This window comes from Mauremys reevesii, linkage group 13 (assembly GCF_016161935.1).
Source record: "Mauremys reevesii isolate NIE-2019 linkage group 13, ASM1616193v1, whole genome shotgun sequence".
NCBI lineage: Eukaryota > Metazoa > Chordata > Testudines > Geoemydidae > Mauremys > Mauremys reevesii.
Window position 1 is genome coordinate 49,321,216 of NC_052635.1, and position 19,212 is coordinate 49,340,427.

The 19,212-nt window shown below is 52.2% G+C and overlaps 2 protein-coding genes across 7 annotated transcripts in view; both read right to left on the bottom strand.

The window, feature by feature from the left end:
- Positions 1 to 161: 161 nt before the first annotated feature.
- SLC35C2 (solute carrier family 35 member C2) lies at positions 162 to 8,527 on the bottom strand. 3 transcript variants are annotated; one of them, XM_039499022.1, is made up of 9 exons: positions 8,108 to 8,510; positions 7,672 to 7,822; positions 5,638 to 5,701; positions 5,327 to 5,399; positions 4,938 to 5,106; positions 4,624 to 4,707; positions 3,332 to 3,507; positions 2,455 to 2,584; positions 162 to 2,250 (listed from the first exon to the last, which is right to left on the bottom strand). In XM_039499022.1, exons 1-9 carry the CDS (start codon positions 8,225 to 8,227, stop codon positions 2,129 to 2,131), a joined length of 1,089 nt encoding a protein of 362 aa, XP_039354956.1. In that variant the 5' UTR covers positions 8,228 to 8,510; the 3' UTR covers positions 162 to 2,128. The 3 variants fall into 3 exon arrangements, with proteins under 3 accessions (XP_039354956.1, XP_039354958.1, XP_039354957.1); XM_039499024.1 differs by having other exon boundaries at positions 7,672 to 7,751; positions 8,108 to 8,502; XM_039499023.1 differs by lacking the exon at positions 2,455 to 2,584 and having other exon boundaries at positions 8,108 to 8,527.
- Positions 8,528 to 17,479: 8,952 nt separating this feature from the next.
- The window catches only part of ELMO2 (engulfment and cell motility 2), a 45,405-nt gene continuing 43,672 nt past the window's right edge, over positions 17,480 to 19,212 (bottom strand). For all 4 annotated transcript variants that reach the window (XM_039498177.1, XM_039498178.1, XM_039498175.1 and 1 more), the window contains 2 exons: positions 18,941 to 19,018; positions 17,480 to 18,276 (listed from right to left, as the gene is read on the bottom strand). In XM_039498177.1, the coding sequence (XP_039354111.1) occupies positions 18,076 to 18,276; positions 18,941 to 19,018 (279 nt within the window). In that variant the 3' untranslated portion in view covers positions 17,480 to 18,075. The remainder of the gene's footprint in view (positions 18,277 to 18,940; positions 19,019 to 19,212) is intronic.

Sequence of the window (19,212 nt, forward strand, 5' to 3'; positions counted from 1 at the left end):
GCTGGAGAATGGATGGTAGAGCCACAGCTATCACCACTCTACCCTGCCCAGGCAAGGGAACCACAACACAGACACTCGGAGCTGAGGCTTCCTCTCTGCCCTCCTGAAATGAGATGGTGTTGAACCCTCCTGGCAGCAGCTGCCAGATCTTGGAGAAGCAGATTTCTGAGCTCTTCCCTCCAGCAGGGCAGGGCAGACATATGGAGATTTTAGTTTCACCGTCTCATGGAAAAGCTGCCAGGCCCTGGGAGGTGCAAGTCAGTTACTCTAAAGTTCACTCATGGCTCTGGCACTTCCATCAGGAAAGTGAATTCAGTGACAAGGTAGCCGGACTCTCACTGGCAGTGTCAGAACATTGCTTTGAGGTGAGAGCTATCTGAGAATCAGGGTACGAGCAGCTCAGATTAGAGCCCCACTCCCAGACCCTGAAGAGGGCCACGGGGGTTGCAAAGCTGTTGTAGGGGAGGTGCAAGATTACTATTCTCTCTTCTGTGTTGCTTTCAGAGCTGGGCTCTGAAGGCAGCAGCCACAGCGCTTCCTGCAGCTAGGGGAGGTACCCAGGGATGGGTCTGATCTCTCACAACCCCCCAAGAGCAGCCATGCAGGGGAAGAGGAAGTCCTGTCCCTCCCTAGCCCAGCAGACTAGCAGCTGGAGCCTGGTGAATGGTAGGCGCTCCCAGCCAGGGTGCCCCAAGCCCTGCCCCTCTCTCCCTCCAATAGCTAGATTTCATAGGGAGGTCTGATTTCATGGTCCGTGATGTGTTCTTCAGGGACATGAATTTGGTAGGGCCCTACTTCTCTCTCTCACACACACGCCTTCTCTTGCCTGGGTGGCAACGTGGCTTTGGAATATGGGGTCGTAGTGCCACCTGCCGTCCATTTCTGGGAACACTACATTAATCCTCAAAACTCATAACCGAACCTGTGCTCCCAGGAAAGAGCAGCTGGGCCCTTAACCTGGCAGCAGGAGTTATTGCCTAAAATCAAGGGCAGTTACAGTGTGCAAGCTGCTGCAGGAACCCATGACACTAAAACCTTTGCCTCCTCCTTGGTACATGGGCTTCTAGGAGACACTCCTCTTCTACCTCCTTCTGGTGGAAGTCAGCAGGGAGCAGAGAGCACAACTTGCTCTTCAGGCATGCTGGGCAGGAGGCAGTCAAGAGGTGAGACACTTTGCAGTTCTCTTTATAATAATTTCCTGGAGAGAACAAGGGGGCTGCAGACCAGTGCCATTCAGCACTCTACACTGACACCTACCTACTGCAGCCAAAAGCACCTTGTGTGCCAGGCCAGGGAGACTCTCTGGGCAAGTGGCAGTATGAACATCCCACAGGACGGTGCCGGGACAGAGGTAACGGCTTGGATGGAGGGAGGGAGAGTTGCCTCTGCTTTTCTGTAACAGGTGCACACACATTCAGCTGCATGCAGAGTCGGGAGCTGGCTAGTCATTTATTTCCATGAAAAATCAGAACTCTTTTCAATAAAGAAATTTGCTGCCTAGACGTCCTGGCACTTAATCCCCCACAGGGCCAGCAGTGCACATCTTTCCCTGATTATCCTGCCTGGATTGGTCCCCAATAACAAGTAGGGAGTATCCTCTCTTCACATTGTGTGCTGGGACTAAACAGGTTACTGGGTATAATGGCTGCCCCATGGGGGCAAGTCCCAGATTTTATATATTACCATCAACTTCAGAGAACGTAAGGGCTCTGAGCGACAAAGCTGTGGGGAAAGAGCCCCAAAGGGGCTCTTCTGCCTTCTCTCGTTGGAACCAACAACAGAACAAGTTGGAGGAAGAGTCCATAGTGAGCCCTGACCCTCATCTCCATGACCTGCAGCCTATGGGCTCCCCTTGCTCTACATCTTAGTTTCCCTGCCCCATCCCCCACACTACAGCTGGGTTTCTCTTCCAATCCCTTTTAAGGGGAAGTGTGTAGTGCTGCCTGTTTCACCCAAACAGGCTCCATGGATCTGGGCTGTGGGTGCTGAGCAGCAGGCCCCTCACCAGCTCCACTTCCTCTCGTGCGGACAACCTCAAGGAGCTGGCAGCCCAAGATTATTGGACCTGTTTGCTGCTCAGTTGTGTCTGATGATCAGATGCAGCAGGGGCATTGTGCTCAGGGCCGAATTAGTGCTGTAGCTCGGTTACAACTTCTTCTTCCTCCTCCTCCTCCGCCTCACTGCGCCGCAGCAGCAGCTCCAGGTCAGGGCTGGAGCTGGTCCCTTTGTGTAGCTTTGACTCCTTTTCACCTAGACACAGACAGCCTGTTTAGTGACTAAACCAGTGGTGTTTCCCCACTGAAATGCACACAGCAGAGGCCTTAGTCCCTCCCCTCTCTACAGAGGCCTCAGGCCCAGCCTGGGCTCATCATGGAGGCGGTAGTGCAGGAAGGGAGGGGCATGCCGTAGGCTGGAAAGGGCTCCTACAAAGACCAGGGGCTTCACCAACATTACCTTTAGAATTGAAGGCTTTGAGAGTGACATGCAGGGAGATTCCCGATAGGCAGACAGCAAAGCCCACCCAGTTCAGGAGGTTCAGGTGGTCTCCCAGCAAGTGAGTGGCCAGCAGCAAGGTGCAGATTTCCTTGAAACAGAGAGAACAGGTGGCAGGGCAGGATATGGGTGAAGCCAAGGAGTGAGGAGTGGCGGCTAAACTGTGCATGACACACTCAAACAACCCTGCCTGTGCTCCCTCCTCAGAATGCCAACACTGACCACGTGGAAGGGTTTTAAAAAAATAGATCCTAGAAAGGTGAGAAAGGACACCAGCAAGGCCAGGACACACAGGAATACAGTGACTACCAGATCAGAGCATGGGCCCTTGTGTCCAGTCTCCAACTGCAGTGTCACCACCACTGGCTTTCTCGGAGAAAGGGGCAGGAAACCGTACAGAAGGGAGCCTGGGACTGCCTCTGCCAGGGGAGTCACCCAAACCCCATTAATGAAGGCTAGCCCCATGCCCTAAAGCAGGAGAGTTTATCCCCTCTAATGTAACTGTGAGTCTTTTGCTCTTCATACACATCCTGAACCCCACCAAGCTCTGGACCTCACTGATACCTTCTGTCAGGAAAGTCTTTGGCCTCTGCCCTTCACTGATGGAGGTTGCTGTAGGATCCCTATGGAGGATGGGCAGGGGGCACTGCAGGAGTCCAGTTCAGCTGAAGCAGCTAGAACTGCAGGCATAGGGAGGCAGGGGGTGGCAGCCGCAGTGCAGGTGAGGTGTCAGAGACCTGTTTCCTAGGACCTTGGAACAGGTTACACTGCTCTGGAGCTGTCTGAGCTGGTCCACTTGGGGCAAACCTGCACTACCACAGGAATCATTGCTCCATACCTTAAAAATGCCAGCAATGGAGAGAGTGAGGCTGGAGGTTCTGGAAACCAAGAGGAACTCGGAGAAGCCCAGGCCGAAAGCAAGAAACCCCCCTAAGGAGAGCTTCCCCACCACACTGAGCAACAGCCCTGCCTCATGGAAACGGAACAACTTCTCCGACGTAGATAAGGGCAACCCTGAAATCAAGAGAAGGGGAGCAGGGAAGGAGAGACTGACACAGACAATAATGGAGCACTTTCCCTACTGACCAGTAGGGAAGTGAATGCCATCCTCTGAATCTCTCTGCCCCATACCAGGAAAGGTGCTGTCGCTTGTAGCCCCCACACCAGGAGGTGTGCTGACCCAATACTCAACACTTCGCCAGTACAGGGGTTGCCTTAGCCCCTGGGTTCCTGGGCCCGCAGATCTCTACCATGACACATATTGCAATCACATGCAGCATCTTTGGGGACCCTTTTGTATATTATGCTTACAACAGGAAAACCTCAAAAGGCCATTATATTGAGATGGGCCAGACACTATGAGCTGCAGAATATTCATAATTCTTTGTATCAATCCCGGTGATCTATATTTGTGTGTTCCTGGCTTACTGTGGATGGGTTTCCTGAAGAAGATGGAACCACTAAGGGGTGACTAATGCAAATTGTCCAACAGTGGTGATGCAAAAACCCCAGTGTTTGGAAGCTTCCCCCTGAGGAAAGTACCATTGAGCTGTGATGATTTGTTACAAGGGGCCAGAGATTGAAGGCCCAAACCATACAAAAAGTGCTGAACTGTCCCTAGGAGGTTCTGGTTCTTGATATGAAACCTGACATGAACTGGCAACCAGGAAAGCAAACCCAGCCGAGAGGTGTGAAAGACTGACACTTTTGACAGGCATATGCTGGAGCTGGGGGGTGATCTCTGGTAAACTTTTAGAATGCATGTAGGTTAGGTTTATTTGTTTTTTCTGTAATACTTTTGCCCTAAGAATAAAATGTATTTTGTTTTGTGAAGGCTGGCTGGTAACTGGCATAGTGAGATTAAAAGGAACTGCAAGCCCAAACCCTCGATCTGTTGGGAGAGCAGCATGGGTCACCACCTGAGAAGCCCTAAACCTAAAGTGGGTGCCCTCAAGGAAGGCCAGAAAGGGGATCAGTAATGAGGCTGAACCTGAAACTGTAACACCTACTTACTTTGCAAATTCAGGAAGTTGTTCCCTTTTCTATACAGTTCATCTCCATTGCAGCAAACTGCCTAGTGATCCCCCAGCAGCCACCCAAAAGAGCCCCTCCTGTCACCAGCCAACTCACCCTCAAACACAGCAAAGAGAGGGAAGAGCCCCAGGAACATAAGAGGCTGCAAGTGGAACATCGTGTCAATGGGATTCTGAAGCCCTGTGGGAGGAGAGTTGGGGCAGACCTGTCAGCAAAATTTGGGTGAAGAGGCAGCCCATAAAGAAGACTTTACTAGTTCTGTTCCTAGGGCAAACACCCTATCCCATGTCCCAATGACAGCTTCTGCCTCCCGCCCCATCTCCCCATTTCCTCCCCGGCCTCAGGGGCCACCACCTTCCCATTCCCTCTAGGGATGCTACTGCCCCTCCACGCGCTGCCTCTCAACGTACCCAGCTCGGCCTTCTGCATGAGCATCTGGGTGAGAGTCCAGCGAATGCCCCCAAGGAAGGAGGCACCCAGCACCAGCGCAAACCCCTCCATGTTGAACTGTGTGGACTCGAACGTGAACATGAAGAGCCCCCCGGCAATGAGCAGAACCACCAGCACCAGCGCCATCCTCTGGGCGAGAACAAACACAGCATCACCATGGCGGCTTCCAAGACTGCATAAGGACAAGTTGCTCTTCTCTTCCAGACCCATTAATCAGGCAGCTGCTTCCCCTCATGGTCCCTTCTTCCCTCCCCCATCTCAGGATCCAGGCCCTCACCTACACCCAGCCCCACATCTTGGGCCCTGACCAGCTGCCTCCCTAAGGGGCTCACAACACTAGAGCCCTTACCAGCTCCTCCAGTTTGAAGATCAGGGAGAAGAGCAGGATGAAGAGAATAGCAGAGGATTTTGTCATTGTGTAGCTGTAAAGGTCAAAACAGAATCAATCATTCTCCAGCATCATGTGGCACTTACCAACAGAACACCTTGGGAAGCCAGACCACCCACCCCAAACCAATATCCATTTCCATAGGTCTGGAACCTGAAGACCGCGCCTATAATGCCTGGTGCTCAGGCCTGGACCCGCTGCCTGGCTCTGCCAGAGCACTCACCAAACCCACTACTCATGTCTCCCAAGGTGGATATGGGGATGCTACTTACAGGGAGACTGTGATGTACAGGAAGCTCCAATTGCTCAACCCAATGTCCAAGGCAGTCGACAATGCTAAAGAAACAAGAACCCCCCGGCATTAATGTCCTTTCACCAGATCAGAATGTGTTGCCAAGCATGCCCTGCTGCCCCAGACAACTCAGTGTGCCTGGACAGTCTCTCCTAGGTCAACCTGATGAAAACATTCATGGGTCCTTGTATTTTTCTCTCAAGCCTATTCTTTGATTAGTGCCCATCACTTTAATATCTGAGTGCTTCCCAAGAGTAAGAGTTCTAACAATGATCTCTCCATTCCCTGTGTTTAGGAGCATTGAGGGTCTGCAATTTTTTAAACCTTTTCAGAATTTAGCAGGGTGAGAGTGAGGGACTACTACATGGAAGCTGGAGTGAAGAGAGGATTCTGCGTTTAGCTCTGAATGCACCAACGTAATGCTCAGTCAGATTTCATTTGGCAGGATAGTCTCTCATCTAGGTATGACTCCTGTGAAGGTCCTGTGTGCCCATCCACGAACCTCCCTCTGAGGCCAACAGTTGTATTGCTTCTGTGGAACACAGGAAAGAGGGAGGATGTGGTCACATAAGGAGGGAAGACGGTCTCTCAAGCAACCATGGCAGGTTTCCTGCAGGGTTCTGTAAGTCACGGCAGTGATTGTGGACCAGACTCTGTTCAGAGGAGAGCCAGTGCAGAAAAGATCAAAGCTGTGTTGCCAAAAACCTGTGCAGCTGAGTAGGAAAGGTGCTGTGTTCTGAACGAGCTGAACATATATCAAGGTATATACCTTTACTTCTGTATATGGAAAATTGCAGCAGCTGAGCCTGAGTATTACGAATTTGTTCATCTCGATGGCACCAAAAATAATAATAATAAAAAAAATCCCACTCAAAAAAAACTCTTGACTAAAACTTGTTGAAATAACTAGGTAAATACTTCACTCAAATTAAAGGACTGGGAGTGACCAAGAAAAACAATTTCCACTAATAGTTTATGACTCTAGGGTTTGTATATTAACATGCAAGTCCTTCAGTACAAACATAGGTATAACTTGGACTATGTACACTAATTGTCTGTTACAGATGGCAAGAGTGAAGTTAAAATGAAAGATAAGGCTAATTAAATGAATTTCCACATCTCTGTATCATGGTTAATGAAATACACAAACTATCAGCATTGCAGAATACTGCTGTAAATTGTCTTAACAGGTCACTTCAAGTCTTTTTAATGTTAATGCTGTAGATACATATTTAAAGGATATATTCAGGGTCCTGTCCATTCTGCAGCCACAAAATCTATTCCTTCCTACTGAATCATGCTCCAGCATTTCAGTTTTCATGAAATAATTCAATACATCCCCCACAGCTATAAGGAAAGTCTTGAAAACATGGCCTAACTGTAAACTGACTGCAGATAGCCAGAAACAATTATTCTAATAGGTGTGAACTGGCACATTAATCACAACAGATATTATCTCCAAAACCTAAATGTGATAAATTAAACATCAGCTGCATGAACTATTTAACTCCTGGTCATTATAGCAGAAGCCATTCAGTGAAGGTGCTTATTCCATATCCCAAGCTGTTTCTCACATCTTACCAGGTGCCAACAGCCCTAAATGTCTCCTACCAACCTACCACGCCCACCAGGATTCCCTGGCAGTTTTTGTGACTCAGCTTTTCAATACAAAAGTCTGTAACATCAAAAACCGAAAGTATATCTATCATCAAGATGAACATAAAGGATATATATGGTTTGTACTAGTCATCATCTACATAGTTAAAGCATAAAAACCTACATTTTAAAATTTAAATGAAGCCATTCCAGAATGGATAGCCACACTCTTCTGCCACACTACCCAGGTACCATGCCAAAAGCTGAGGCTCACTTGTAAAATACCATTTGTTATTTTAGTTACTTCACCAAGGTTATCTGTAAATTAACAATTATTTTTGTGTTGGAAAGAAAAGTAGAGGGCTCTCTTCTCTCCCTAATCTGTGGGCAATGCCCTTCAGTCCATGGCTGTACGTACCTGTTGGAGCCACCCTTCTGAGATAGTCAGCCCAGGTCAGCACCACACGGGACCTCTTGGTGCAGCAATGCATCAGGGCCCTGGTCAGAGCGGAGAGCAGGAAAATAACCAGGAGGTGCAGCAAGGTCATGAAAAGAGGGAAATGGAAACTCTGCAGGGAGCCAGACACACACACAGATCCTGTCACAAGATACACAAGGCACTACTAGCTACCCTGTCACCTCCCAAGTCACCCAGCACCTGCTGCCACCCAGCCTGCATTTCCCCTCACATGCCATCCCCTGCTCCTCATACACCTATCACCAGCAAGCTTCTAGTGCTCCCACCCTGATCACCTGTGCCCCAGCAGCGCCCCACCTTGGCGGCTGGGCACCCTTCCCAGCTCCCTGGACGGCGCGGCGGGGTGAGGGGCGGGCGCTGCCCAGCCCCGAGTTACCTTCATCAGCCACTTGTTGTAGAAGGTGATGCCGATGGAGAAGCAGTAATAGAGCAGCACCAGCCCCAGCGTCAGCGCTGCCTTCCCCAGCAAGGCCAGGCCTGGTGGCCGCCTGCCCATGGCACAGCTCGGGGCTCAGGCACAGGCCTCTCGGGGCTGCCGCGGCCCGAGCGGGACGAGGTTAGCCCCGTGGCCCAGCGCACCCGGGACAGACCAGACGGGGCGCCCAGGCCTCATGCTGGGAAGCAAAGGCCAGTCAGCGCGGGCAGCTGCGACTCCATCCCCGCCCCCACGGCCCGCCCCTTCACTCGCACGGCGCGGCCCAGCCCAGCTCGGCGGGGGGAACGGAGCCGCCGCCGCTCAGCCCCTTCCCCTTCCTCCTCCTGACGTGTCCCGCGCGGAGCATCACGGAACCAGCCTCGGCGTCCGCAGGGCCATGGCGGGGGGGAGACCCCGGCCCCTCCCGCTCCGGGGGCGGTACAACGCGCACCCCCCGGCCGCTCCCTTCTCCTGTCCCTCAGGGGCGGTACCATACAGACCCCGGCCCCTCCCCCTCCGCGGGCGGTACGATGCGCACCCCCTCCCCGCGGTACCGTACAGCCCCCTGCCCGCCCCCCACCCCTCTCAGAGGGCGGTACCGTGCAGCCCGCTCCCCTCGGCAGGCGGCACCGCACACCCCCTGCAGGCAGTACGGTCCAGCCTCCCTCAGCGGGTGGGACCAGCCTCCTTTCCCCTCTCAGTCCGTGAGCAGCACCGTACACCCCGCTTTCCCCTCAGCGATCGGGACCATACAGCCCCCTCTCCCCTCACCCAGCAGCACCGGGGTACAACCCACCGCCCCAGCGGGCAGTGGGTACAACTCCCCCCTTCCCCCTTAGCGTGTGGTACCATTCAGTCCCCCTCGCGTTTCCTTTCACGGGTGGTACCGTGCAGCCCCTCTCACCGTCCCCCTCCCCAGCGGGTGGGACCACACAGTCCCCCTTTCCTTCCCTTTCCCCGCTGCAGGCGGTACCGTACAGCCCTGCTTGTCCGCTCAGCAGGCAGTACAGGATAACCTTCCCCCCCATCGGGCGGTACAGTATAGCCCACGTTTCCGTCCCCCTCCCCAGTGGGCAGCACCCTACAGCTCGCCTTCCTTTCTCCCTGTCCAGCCTCCCACTTTCCCCATAGCAGGTGCTACTGTACAGCCCCCGCCCCCTTCCGTCACTGGGGGGCAGCATACAGGCCTCCCTCTCGGCCAGCCGTACTGTACAGGCCCCCTCCCCGTTCCCCTTAGCAGGCATTACCGTACAGCTCCCCTCTCCTTGCCACTCTGCGAGTGGTACCGTAAAGCCCGCTTTTCTGCTCAGCAGATGGTACAATATAACCCTCCCCCTCATCGGGCAGTACCGTACAGCCTACCACCCCTTCCCTCCAGGGCGGCCCAGAGGATTCGGGGGGCCTGGGGCAGGGCCGGGTCTTCGGCGGCAATTCAGTGCCGGATCCCTCTCGGAGGGAAGGACACGCCACCGAATGCAGCCGAAGAATGAAGCAGCGGTGGTAGAGCAGCCTAAGTGCCGCCAATCACCTCTTTTCCCCCCCCCCTGCCGCCTGCGGTGCTTGTACTCACCGGGCAGCGCTCCAAGGCTTCGGCAGCACTTCAGCGACGGGTCCTTCACTCGCTCTGAGTCTTCCGCTGCACTGAAGGACCCGCTGCTGAAGACCGGAGGGAGTGAAGGGCCCGCTGCTGAAAATCCGGAGTGGCTGGTGGGGGCCCGGGGCAAATTGCCCCACTTGCCCCCCCCCCCCCCAGTGGCCCTGCTTCCCTCTCCCCAGCAAGCAGTAGGTACAGCTCCTTCCTTCCCCTTAGTAGGTGGTACTGTACAGTCCCCCTCCCATTTCTCCTCAGCAAGCTCTACTGTACACCCCTGCCCCCCTTCCCTCTCAGCGGGCAATACCATACCACCCCTCTACCCTTAGCAAGCAGTACTATATACCCCTCCTCCCATTTCTCCTCAGCAAGCAGTACTGTACTATCCCCCTCCCCTTTTCCCTCAGTGAGCGGTACCCTATAGCCTGCCTCCCACTCGGGCGGTTCCACATAGCCCCCCTGTGACACTATGCCCCATATTCGTCTTAAAAATATTGTAATATGAATATGGCATAACTAAGATGTTTTATGCCAGATGGGTGGTCTTAAGTATTAAAAAGGTTATGATTTACTGAATATGATTATCTCATTTGTATGTATGTATCATTTCTGTATCTGAAGTTAGGAATATTGAGTATGTAACAATTACAAAAGTGTTTGCACCAGACACAATGGGCAATGTGTTCATTGCTGGGTCCAGACTGGGTTGGACTGCTCATGAGACAGAATGCAATCAATCTGGATTGGTCATTAGGGAGAACAATAGGACTTTGAAGATGCTCATCTCCCATCTTCCTGGGCAGCTTCTTGGGATGCTTCAAATGGCCTTTCACTCATGGCAGCTTTGACACTGCAGGGTCATGTGATCATGTCACCTAGTCCTGGACTCCATCTTGGACCGTTGGTATTTTTCCACTAATGGGGGGTGGGGATCAAACTGGGAAACAAAGGATTCCCACCATATGTAAACCCTATTTCAGGCTGGCCAGTGAGTTAATCAGTGCTTTGAGCAGGAGGTTGGACTAGATCAAGGGTCGGCAACCTTTCAGCAGTGGTGTGCCGAGTCTTCATGTATACACTCTAATGTAAGGCTTCGCATGCTGGTAATACATTTTAATGTGTTTTAGAAGGTCTCTCTACAAGTCTATAACATATAACCAAACTACTGTTATATGTAAACAAGGTTTTCCAAATGTTTCAGAAGCTTTATTTAAAATTAAATTAAAATGCAGATCTTATTAGTTTAGTGTGATCCTTGCCTTTGCTTTTCCTTGCTGCATTTTCCAATGTCTGGTGGCACGTATTTGGATACTTTAAGCTGCATACAGGCTTCTGAGTGATCAGTTGTTAACCGGCTGGAACACCAGATTGGCAGCTGAGGTGAGTGGAGCTGGCGGCTGGTAGGGCTGAGCAAGGCCGGAGGCCTGGACCCTGTCTGGCAGGGGGCCTGCGCTGGAACTCCAACCGGAAGCAAGGTGAGTGTGACCCCGGCTGGCAAGGGACCAGCAGCTGGAACCCCAGAGCGGTGGCGGGCCAGCCCACCCAGCTCTGGGGTTTCGGCGGTGGGCTGAGCGTCTCCGACTAGGGGCTGCTCTGCCCTTTATACCTGCATGTAGTGGTGCACAGCAGCAGGGGGAACTCAAGCTACTCAACGGGTACCACTGAGGGAAAAAGTTTGATGGTAATGTGCTAGGTGCACAGACACCAAGTGCAGAATGCACAAACGAAAACTAATCGAAACGAGAATAACCATGTGGAATTTTACTTTCTTCAGGTATTTGTTCAACTGTCTCAAATCTAAAATAAGCCTGAGACCCCCTTTTGCTTTGGGGATAACGAAGTAGAAGAATAGAAACCTTTCCCCTGAGGCCCAATGGGACTTCCTCTGTGGCCACTGCCTGAAATAGCGATTAGACCTCCTGCTCAACAATGATCTTGTGAGCATGGTCCCTGAAGAGGGAAGGGGAGGGGGGAAGGAAGGGTAAAAATAAACTGAAGGGCATATCTCAGCTACACCATGCTTAAGACTCACTGATCTGATGTTACTTGGGCCCAAGCACTTAGGAAGTGGGATAAGCAATTTGTAAACAAAAGGTGGGAAACAAATGGAACTACAGTAACTGGTACAATGTCTACCAATACATCAAAAAGTCTGATTGGACAAGGTGGCTGGACAGGATGAGCTCACTCATGCTGATGAGGCGGGTGGTGATGTAGTCTCCTATAACCCCTGCCCTTTCTCCTTAACTGATCTTGAGACTGCGGAGAAAAACCCTGCTGTCTGTATAGTAGTTGAGGACTGAACTGTTTCTTCTTTGTTGCTGGAGTATAAGATTCTAAGAGATTTTAATGTTGCCTTGGAATCTTTTAGGCTATAAAGTCTATTGTCCATCTTAGCGGAAAACAAAGAAGGACCTTCAAAAGGAAGGATGGGAATTATCTGCTGGACTTCTGTGGGGGCCCACATGATTGTTACCATGAACACCTTCTCACAGAAATGGCTGATGGTGTGGTTTGAGCTGCCCACATCTGCACCATCTAAACCAGAGGCGGGAAAACTTTTTGGCCTGAGGGCCGCATCAGGTTTCCAAAATTGTATGGAGGGCCGGTTAGTGGAGGCTGTGCTCCCCCAAACAGCCAGGCGTGGCCCAGCCCTGCCCCCATCTGACCCCTCCTGCTTCTCACACCCTGATGCCCCCCCCCGGGACTCCTGCCCCATCCACCCCCCTCTACTCCCAGTCCCCTGACTGCTCCCGAACTCCCTGCCCCTGACTGCCCCCCCGCCACCCTATCCAACCCTTCCTCTCATTCCTGACTGCCCCACCAGGACCCCTGTCCCCATTCAACCCCCCCGTTCCCCACCCTCTGACCGCCCCAACCCCTATCCACATCTCTGCCCCCTTACCACCACCCCGAACTCCTCTGCCCTCTATCCAATCCCCTCTGCTCTCTGCCTAGAGCGCTGGTGGCACTACAGCCGCGCCACCCAGAGTGCCAGGACAGGCAGTCACACCGCCCAGCTGGAGCCAGCCACGCCACTGTGCAGCACAGAGCACCGGGTCAGGCCGGGATCTGCAGCTGTGCTGCCCCAGGAGCTCCCAGCCCCGCCGCCCGCAAGCTGAGGCTGTAGGGGGAGGGAGAACCGCAGGGGAGGGGCCATGGGCTAGCCTCCCGGGGCAGGAGCTCAGGGGCCAGGCAGGAAGGTCCCGCATAGTGTGACCAGAGGTCCCGATTTTATAGGGACAGTCCTGATTTTGGGGTCTTTTTCTTATATAGGCTCCTATTACCCTCCACCCCCACCCTGATTTTTCACATTTGCTGTCTGGTCCCCCTAGTCCCGCTGGCTGTAGTTTGCCCACCTCTGATATAAACTGTCCTGGAGAGCAGTTCTGGCAATTAGCTTACCTTCATCCACCATTACTGCAAATTCCTGTGTATAGTCCTCTGCTAATTTGTTTTTAAATTTTATAATGTTCTCCCAGAGGTGAAGTCATAGTGGCTCAGGAGTGCCTGCTTGTCACAGAGTCCCTGGACGATGCTCTGGAACTGCTCCCCACAAAGCCAGGCAGGACTTTGGGGAGCCTCCTCTCCCTCGGATTGCAAGCTCCCTCCCTGTCTTCAGGGCAAGCTCACACAGCTTCACCTCCTGGGTCTGACCTTGGAGCATTTAGCATATGCCCCCCCATGCGCTTCCCACGGCGAGTCCGCCCAGGCGGGGTCCTGGGGAAGCCAGAGGATCCTGCACCCCCACTTCGCAGTCAGACGTGACTCTTAGCCAGCCAGTAAAACAGGTGGTTTATTTAGAAGACAGGAACACAGTCCAAGACAGGTCTTGCCAGCACAGACAACAGGACCCCCTTTAGTTAGGTCCATCTGGAGGCCCCAGGGAGGCCACAGCCCCGTCGGGGAGCCTACGCCCTGTCGGGGCACCCCCTCTCCATTTCCCAGCCAGCTCCAAAACTGAAAAACCCTCCAGGCTCTCACTCAGCCTCCTCCCGGCTCCTCCCCCAGCCTTTGTCCAGTTTCCCGGGCACAGGTGTTACCTGGTCTCCAACCCCCCTCCTGGGTTCTCAGGTTACATGCTCAGGTCTCCTCCCTTCCCCAAGGCAGGCCGTCCCAGCACAACTCGCATGCCACCTTCCCAGGTCAATACTCCCCACTCAGCATTCACAGAACACAGCCAGAACATTCCCACTTTGTCACACTGCTAGTTTGCAGTCCTGAGTTGTAGACTCCCTATAGAGTACTAAACAAGTCCAGCCTCTTCAAATCTTTACTTTTTGACACTGATGCTTGGTGTCCTTGTCTCTTCTGTTTGTTAGCAGCTGCCACCACCAAGGAACCAGGGGAGAGTGAGAGTACAAATGCTTGTATCCCTTAGAGGGGATGTAATAGCTCCTTTCAGCTGGCTTTGATGGATGGGTGGAGGGGTAAGGAGTATGGTGTCTGCCACAGTGCCTTAACTGGCTCCATAATGGCTTTGTTACTCAGCGGAGCCACTCTAGCATGGGCTGCCAATATCAAAACATCCATCAATGGTGAGAACTTACACGCCCCTCCTTTGCCTGAATATTAAGAAGAGAGGTCACCATCTCAATAGATTCTCATGAGCTTTGTGGGCCCCTGGCAGTGGTGAATCACTTGCCACCTCAAACGCCTCACCTGGTGATGAGGAAGAGGACACTACAGTATTCTGAGGTGATGACTGCTCCATGACTTGTAGTGGGGAAGCCACCAAGTGACTTCTGTCTGTTCAGTACCGACCTTCGTATTGGGTACTGGAGAACTATGCTTGTGGGGCTGATGCTCCCAGAGTAGTTTCAGTGACAAGCAAAGGGATGGTTGGTTACAGGGAGTTCCTAACAGGAGGAGGGACACCCCATGGAGTTCAGAATGGCCTCTGATATGGGCCAGGGACCCATCCTTGATTGGGCCATTGCCCCTTCGGAGGCCAGTGCTGTGACTGTTGCATGACCCATTTGAGAATCTCTGATAGAGGGTATGCCCTCTGTCTTGGATGGGACAGACGAATGCATCTCTGAGTCCAAAGAGGAAGAATTCAGAAATGTTTGACAATGGGGGTGTCACGGAGTCCCCAGGCAATACTCTGGAACTGCTCTCCACAAAGCCAGGCCGGACTTTGGAAGCCTCCTCTCCCTTGGAGCAGACTGTCTTCAGGGCAAGAAGCTCACATGGCTTCACCTCCTGGGTCTCTCCTTAGAGCATTCAGCATCTTCTGCCCCTCCGTGAGCTTCCCCCAGCGAGTCCGCCCAGGCGGGGTCCTGGGGAAGCCAGAGAGTCCTGCACCCCCACTTCGCAGTCATGTGACTCTCAGCCAGCCAGTAAAACAGAGGTTTAATTAGATGACAGGAACAGTCTAAAACAGAGCTTGTAGGTACAGAAAATGGGACCCCTCAGCCAGGTCCATTTTGGGGCCCAGCGAGGCAGACCACCCCGTCTGCACTCATTCCTCGTACCCAGCCAGCCCCAAACTGAAACCCCCTCCAGAGCCCCTCCTTTCTGGCCTTTGTCTCTTTCCTGGGCCAGGAGGTCACCTGATCTTTGTTCTCCCACACCTTTAGCATCCCCTTGCAGGGGGGAAGGGCTCGGGCCACTAGTTGCCATGGAGACAGAATGTTAGCCAGAAACTGAGGCACCCACACAGTATTCAGAGGAAACATTAAGAACAGCCCCACTTCGTCACAGGGGGAGGGTGTGTGGCGGGAAGGAGAGGACAGAACCAGTTGGGACTGGGGATAGATAGCCCCAGTACCATCATTCCCAGGCTCAGGCTATCACCAGAGGCTTGGCCTTTGATTGCACCAGTCTTTGTGGAAGCTTGGGAGGTAATCGTACTGCGGGTTCCTGTGGTTAGGTAGGTGTTACAAGCATTGGTACTAGCTGCAAACCACCTTGCTCTGCCGGGGATACCAGTACCGAGAGGCTAAGCAGATTCCTTGTGGCTGCAGGTGCCTCCACGGTAGTTGAGCGCAGCAATGACTGATGATTTTGCCGCAGAAATCTTTCAGGGGATGCCCTCGACAGACCTGTCACAGCCTCCAGAGGCAGAGATCCCTTCTTCTTAGCTGAAGAGTGCTCCAGAGAGACACTCTCCCCCAAATGTCTCATACATTCTCTGCCTCTACTTGGCTTTGGCACCAGTACACCCAAGTGAGGTACTGAGCCTGAGAAGGGGCTACATTTTTTCTTCAGTACTGGCCAATGGGACCGAGGAACTGTAGACATCTGCAGTGCACTTTGTACTGAAGCTGATGCACTTGGGGCGCTCTCTGCGTGAGACGAGTCCAATGAGAGGAAGGGAGAAGTCCCGCCTCCATGAGTAAACATTTGAGCCTTGCTGCTCAATCCTTCTTTGATCAGGGCTTCGATGCCTTGCAGATGTGACATATGTCACCTTTGTAGGATTCTCCAAAACATTTCACACAGATTGGGTGTGGGTCACTGACCGGCATAGACTTAAAACCTGGGGAGTATGGCATCGGTCCAGTCCTGATTCTGATACCAAAAGATGAAAAATTGGTCCCAAAAGACGTAAGACTAAAATCTATCACTAAAACTAGCTAAAACAAATGTAAACTTAACTAATTCCTAACAATAACAGGATATAGGTATGCAAAGGAATGAGGGAAGCACTTATGACAACAAATCTGACACCACTCCGACAGCCATCACTGGTGGTAAGAAGGAATTGATGTTGGTCGGGGTGGCTCCACCCTGTTATAGAAGCATGCAGTGGCGTGTAGTGACAGAGGGCACTCAAGCTTCCCAATGGTTTCTGCGGAGGGAAAAAGTTCAACTGCACGAGGCACACTCAAGCCTACAGTGGAATGGCCATGTGCAAGCCCTCGAACAACAACATGATGGCATAGGTGCCAACTTTCTCCTGCGCCATTGGGTGCCTGCACCCCTCCGTCCCTGCCCCGCCCCCATTCCATCCCCAAAATCCCTGCCCTAACTCTGCCCCCTCTGTGCCCCTATTGGATCCCTTCCCCCGTCCCTCCCTGCCCCGCGAATCAGCTGTTTCACGGCGCAAGCACTGGGAGGGGGGAGAAGAAGGACGCAGCGGCACGCTTGTGGAGGTAAGCTGGAGCAGGGGGGCGGGGCGGGGCCATGGGGAGCTGCTGGTGAGTGCTGAGCACCCATGGATTCAGCGCCTATGCATGATGGATGTAATTAGAGAAAGTAGCTGGCTTGAAAGTTTGTTTCACCTGCTAAGTGGCTGCTACATTCACGGTCTTCTCAGCCTCCAGGAGTATGAGGGAAGGAGAACAACGCTACTCAGAGAAAATTAGTTCACAAATGATTCTCACTGCTCCATGACTGCCTGGAAGAGCACTCACTCCTGCTGGAAATTCCTCCTTACCTCTCCCTGTGCAGAGGCTTGGAGTATGTGATCTGGTGAAGCAAGCAAAGAATGTCTGATGCCCTTGAAATATAGAAGCAGCATCAGTGTCTTGATGCTGGATCTTGGTGTCGCATGGATGGATGGACAGACAGACAAGAAGATACTCAATGCTTGTGGGAGGAAATAGCTATAGAGGAAAAAGCATAAAAGCTAGATGCTGTGACCCAGCTTAAACCCATCTCAGGCAATGACCCTTTCTCTGTAGCCTTGGACAAATCACTAAATGTCTGTGGTTGAGTTTTCCACCTCATAAAAAAAGGGTTGTAGGATTAACATTAATGCTGATGAAGCGCTTCAAGAAGTTAAATACTATAGATATGGTAAGGATTGTTATTTATATTATGGTAATTCATATAAAAATCATACAATAATGAGTTACTGGGGGATGCTGACCCCCAACTGTTCATTGGCTTCTGCTCTCATCCCTCAGGCACCAGTGTCACTCCTGTAGCGACCAAGGGACTCCCTCTTTGCACCATTTTCTGCTGCAGCAGCTGTCAGTCACTCAATGATTTTATTATGGTTTCTGGTAGAAGGTGGGATTGAATGGAGACTCAACAGTTCTGGGATACAAGGGTGGATGCCAATCCTGTGGCCAGGGAAGAAGCTCCTCCTCTTGCTAGGCATATTCCTCACCTAGTGCCATACAGTGTTGCTGTTGAGAATGGGGTACCTCCCCCATATGGCACCCCAGCATTGTGACTCTCACCCCATAATGAGGTGGGTAAACAAGAAGTTGCAGGCCTACTGGAATGGCTGGGGCATAGAGAGATTAGCAATCAATGGTTGCCATGTTCAGAACTCGTCCTGTACAAACAAAGGACATGATGCCAATCTCCGAACAATCTCCAGGGTTCTGAGTCTCTTTTCAGCAGTAGCTGTCCCTTCCTCCCCTGTCCAGTTCTGCCTGTGTCAACCATAGTGATAGACAAAGTCATAGCTGCTGGGCTCCTTGGGGATGGGTGGTGGGGCCTCAGGGATCTGGATATTCTCCAGGTCCAGGAGTCTCAGCTTCATTTCCATGCTCAGCAGCGTGTCCAGGTCACTCTTGGTTAGCTCACTGGACATGTCCTTCCCTAGGAGGGAATTGAGTCCATCGATCCAGATACAGTACTGTGGAGAACAAGTAGACAACTTACACCCCTAGCCATAAACCATGGGGAATGCCCCTGTGGAGCCCCCCATCCCAAAATATACCAGCACAAACCATGGGTAGGAACATTGCTCTGGAGGCCCCCTGAAATTGGTGACAAGCAGGAAATAAAATGAGAAATTCAGAAAATGCAGTAAATTGATCTGGGGGTAAGTAATTCAACCACAGACTCCTAATGGGAGGGAGAAGCTAGGGAAGTAAGAATGACTGAGACCCCCAACACGGGAGTGAGCAGACAATTGGACATGAGTTTGCAATATGACATGGCAGCAGAAAAGACAATGCAATTTTAGGCATCACGTCTCAGAGCATGTGAGGAACAGCCTGTTGATGGCCAACGCCAAGGACCATAGACGCCAACTCCATGGGTGCTCTAGAGAGGGGGTCGAGCACCCCTCGGCAATTTAGAAAGATGGCGCCTCTACCAAGGACTAAGGGAAGTCATTCACGGTGGTACAAGGAGCTAGAACTTGTCTTAACAGGATGATATTACAAACAAGGGAGATTTAGGTTGAGCATTAGGCAACATTTTTTAACAGTGAGACTGGCGCATCTTGGCCAAACCCTGCAGGGAACTGGTTTTTCCCTGTCTCCTCTTTGCAACTTGACAGCTCCATTTCTTACCTCATACTTATTAGGTGCAATGAAGTTCAGTGTCTCATCAGGATCATACAATATCGAGAAGGCCAATTCCAACACTTCCTGAAGGAAGAGGTTTTTAATTATCAGCTAGATAAAGCATCATAACAGTCCTTTCTGCTACACCAACAATGTTGGGGGTCCCAGCTGCAGCCCAGGACACCTCCACAATGCAATCCTGTGCCCCGGGCACCTCCTCACTGTGCAACTAGCACCAGGGCACCTTGCCAGTCACCGAAGAAGTTGGGTGGGCAGCG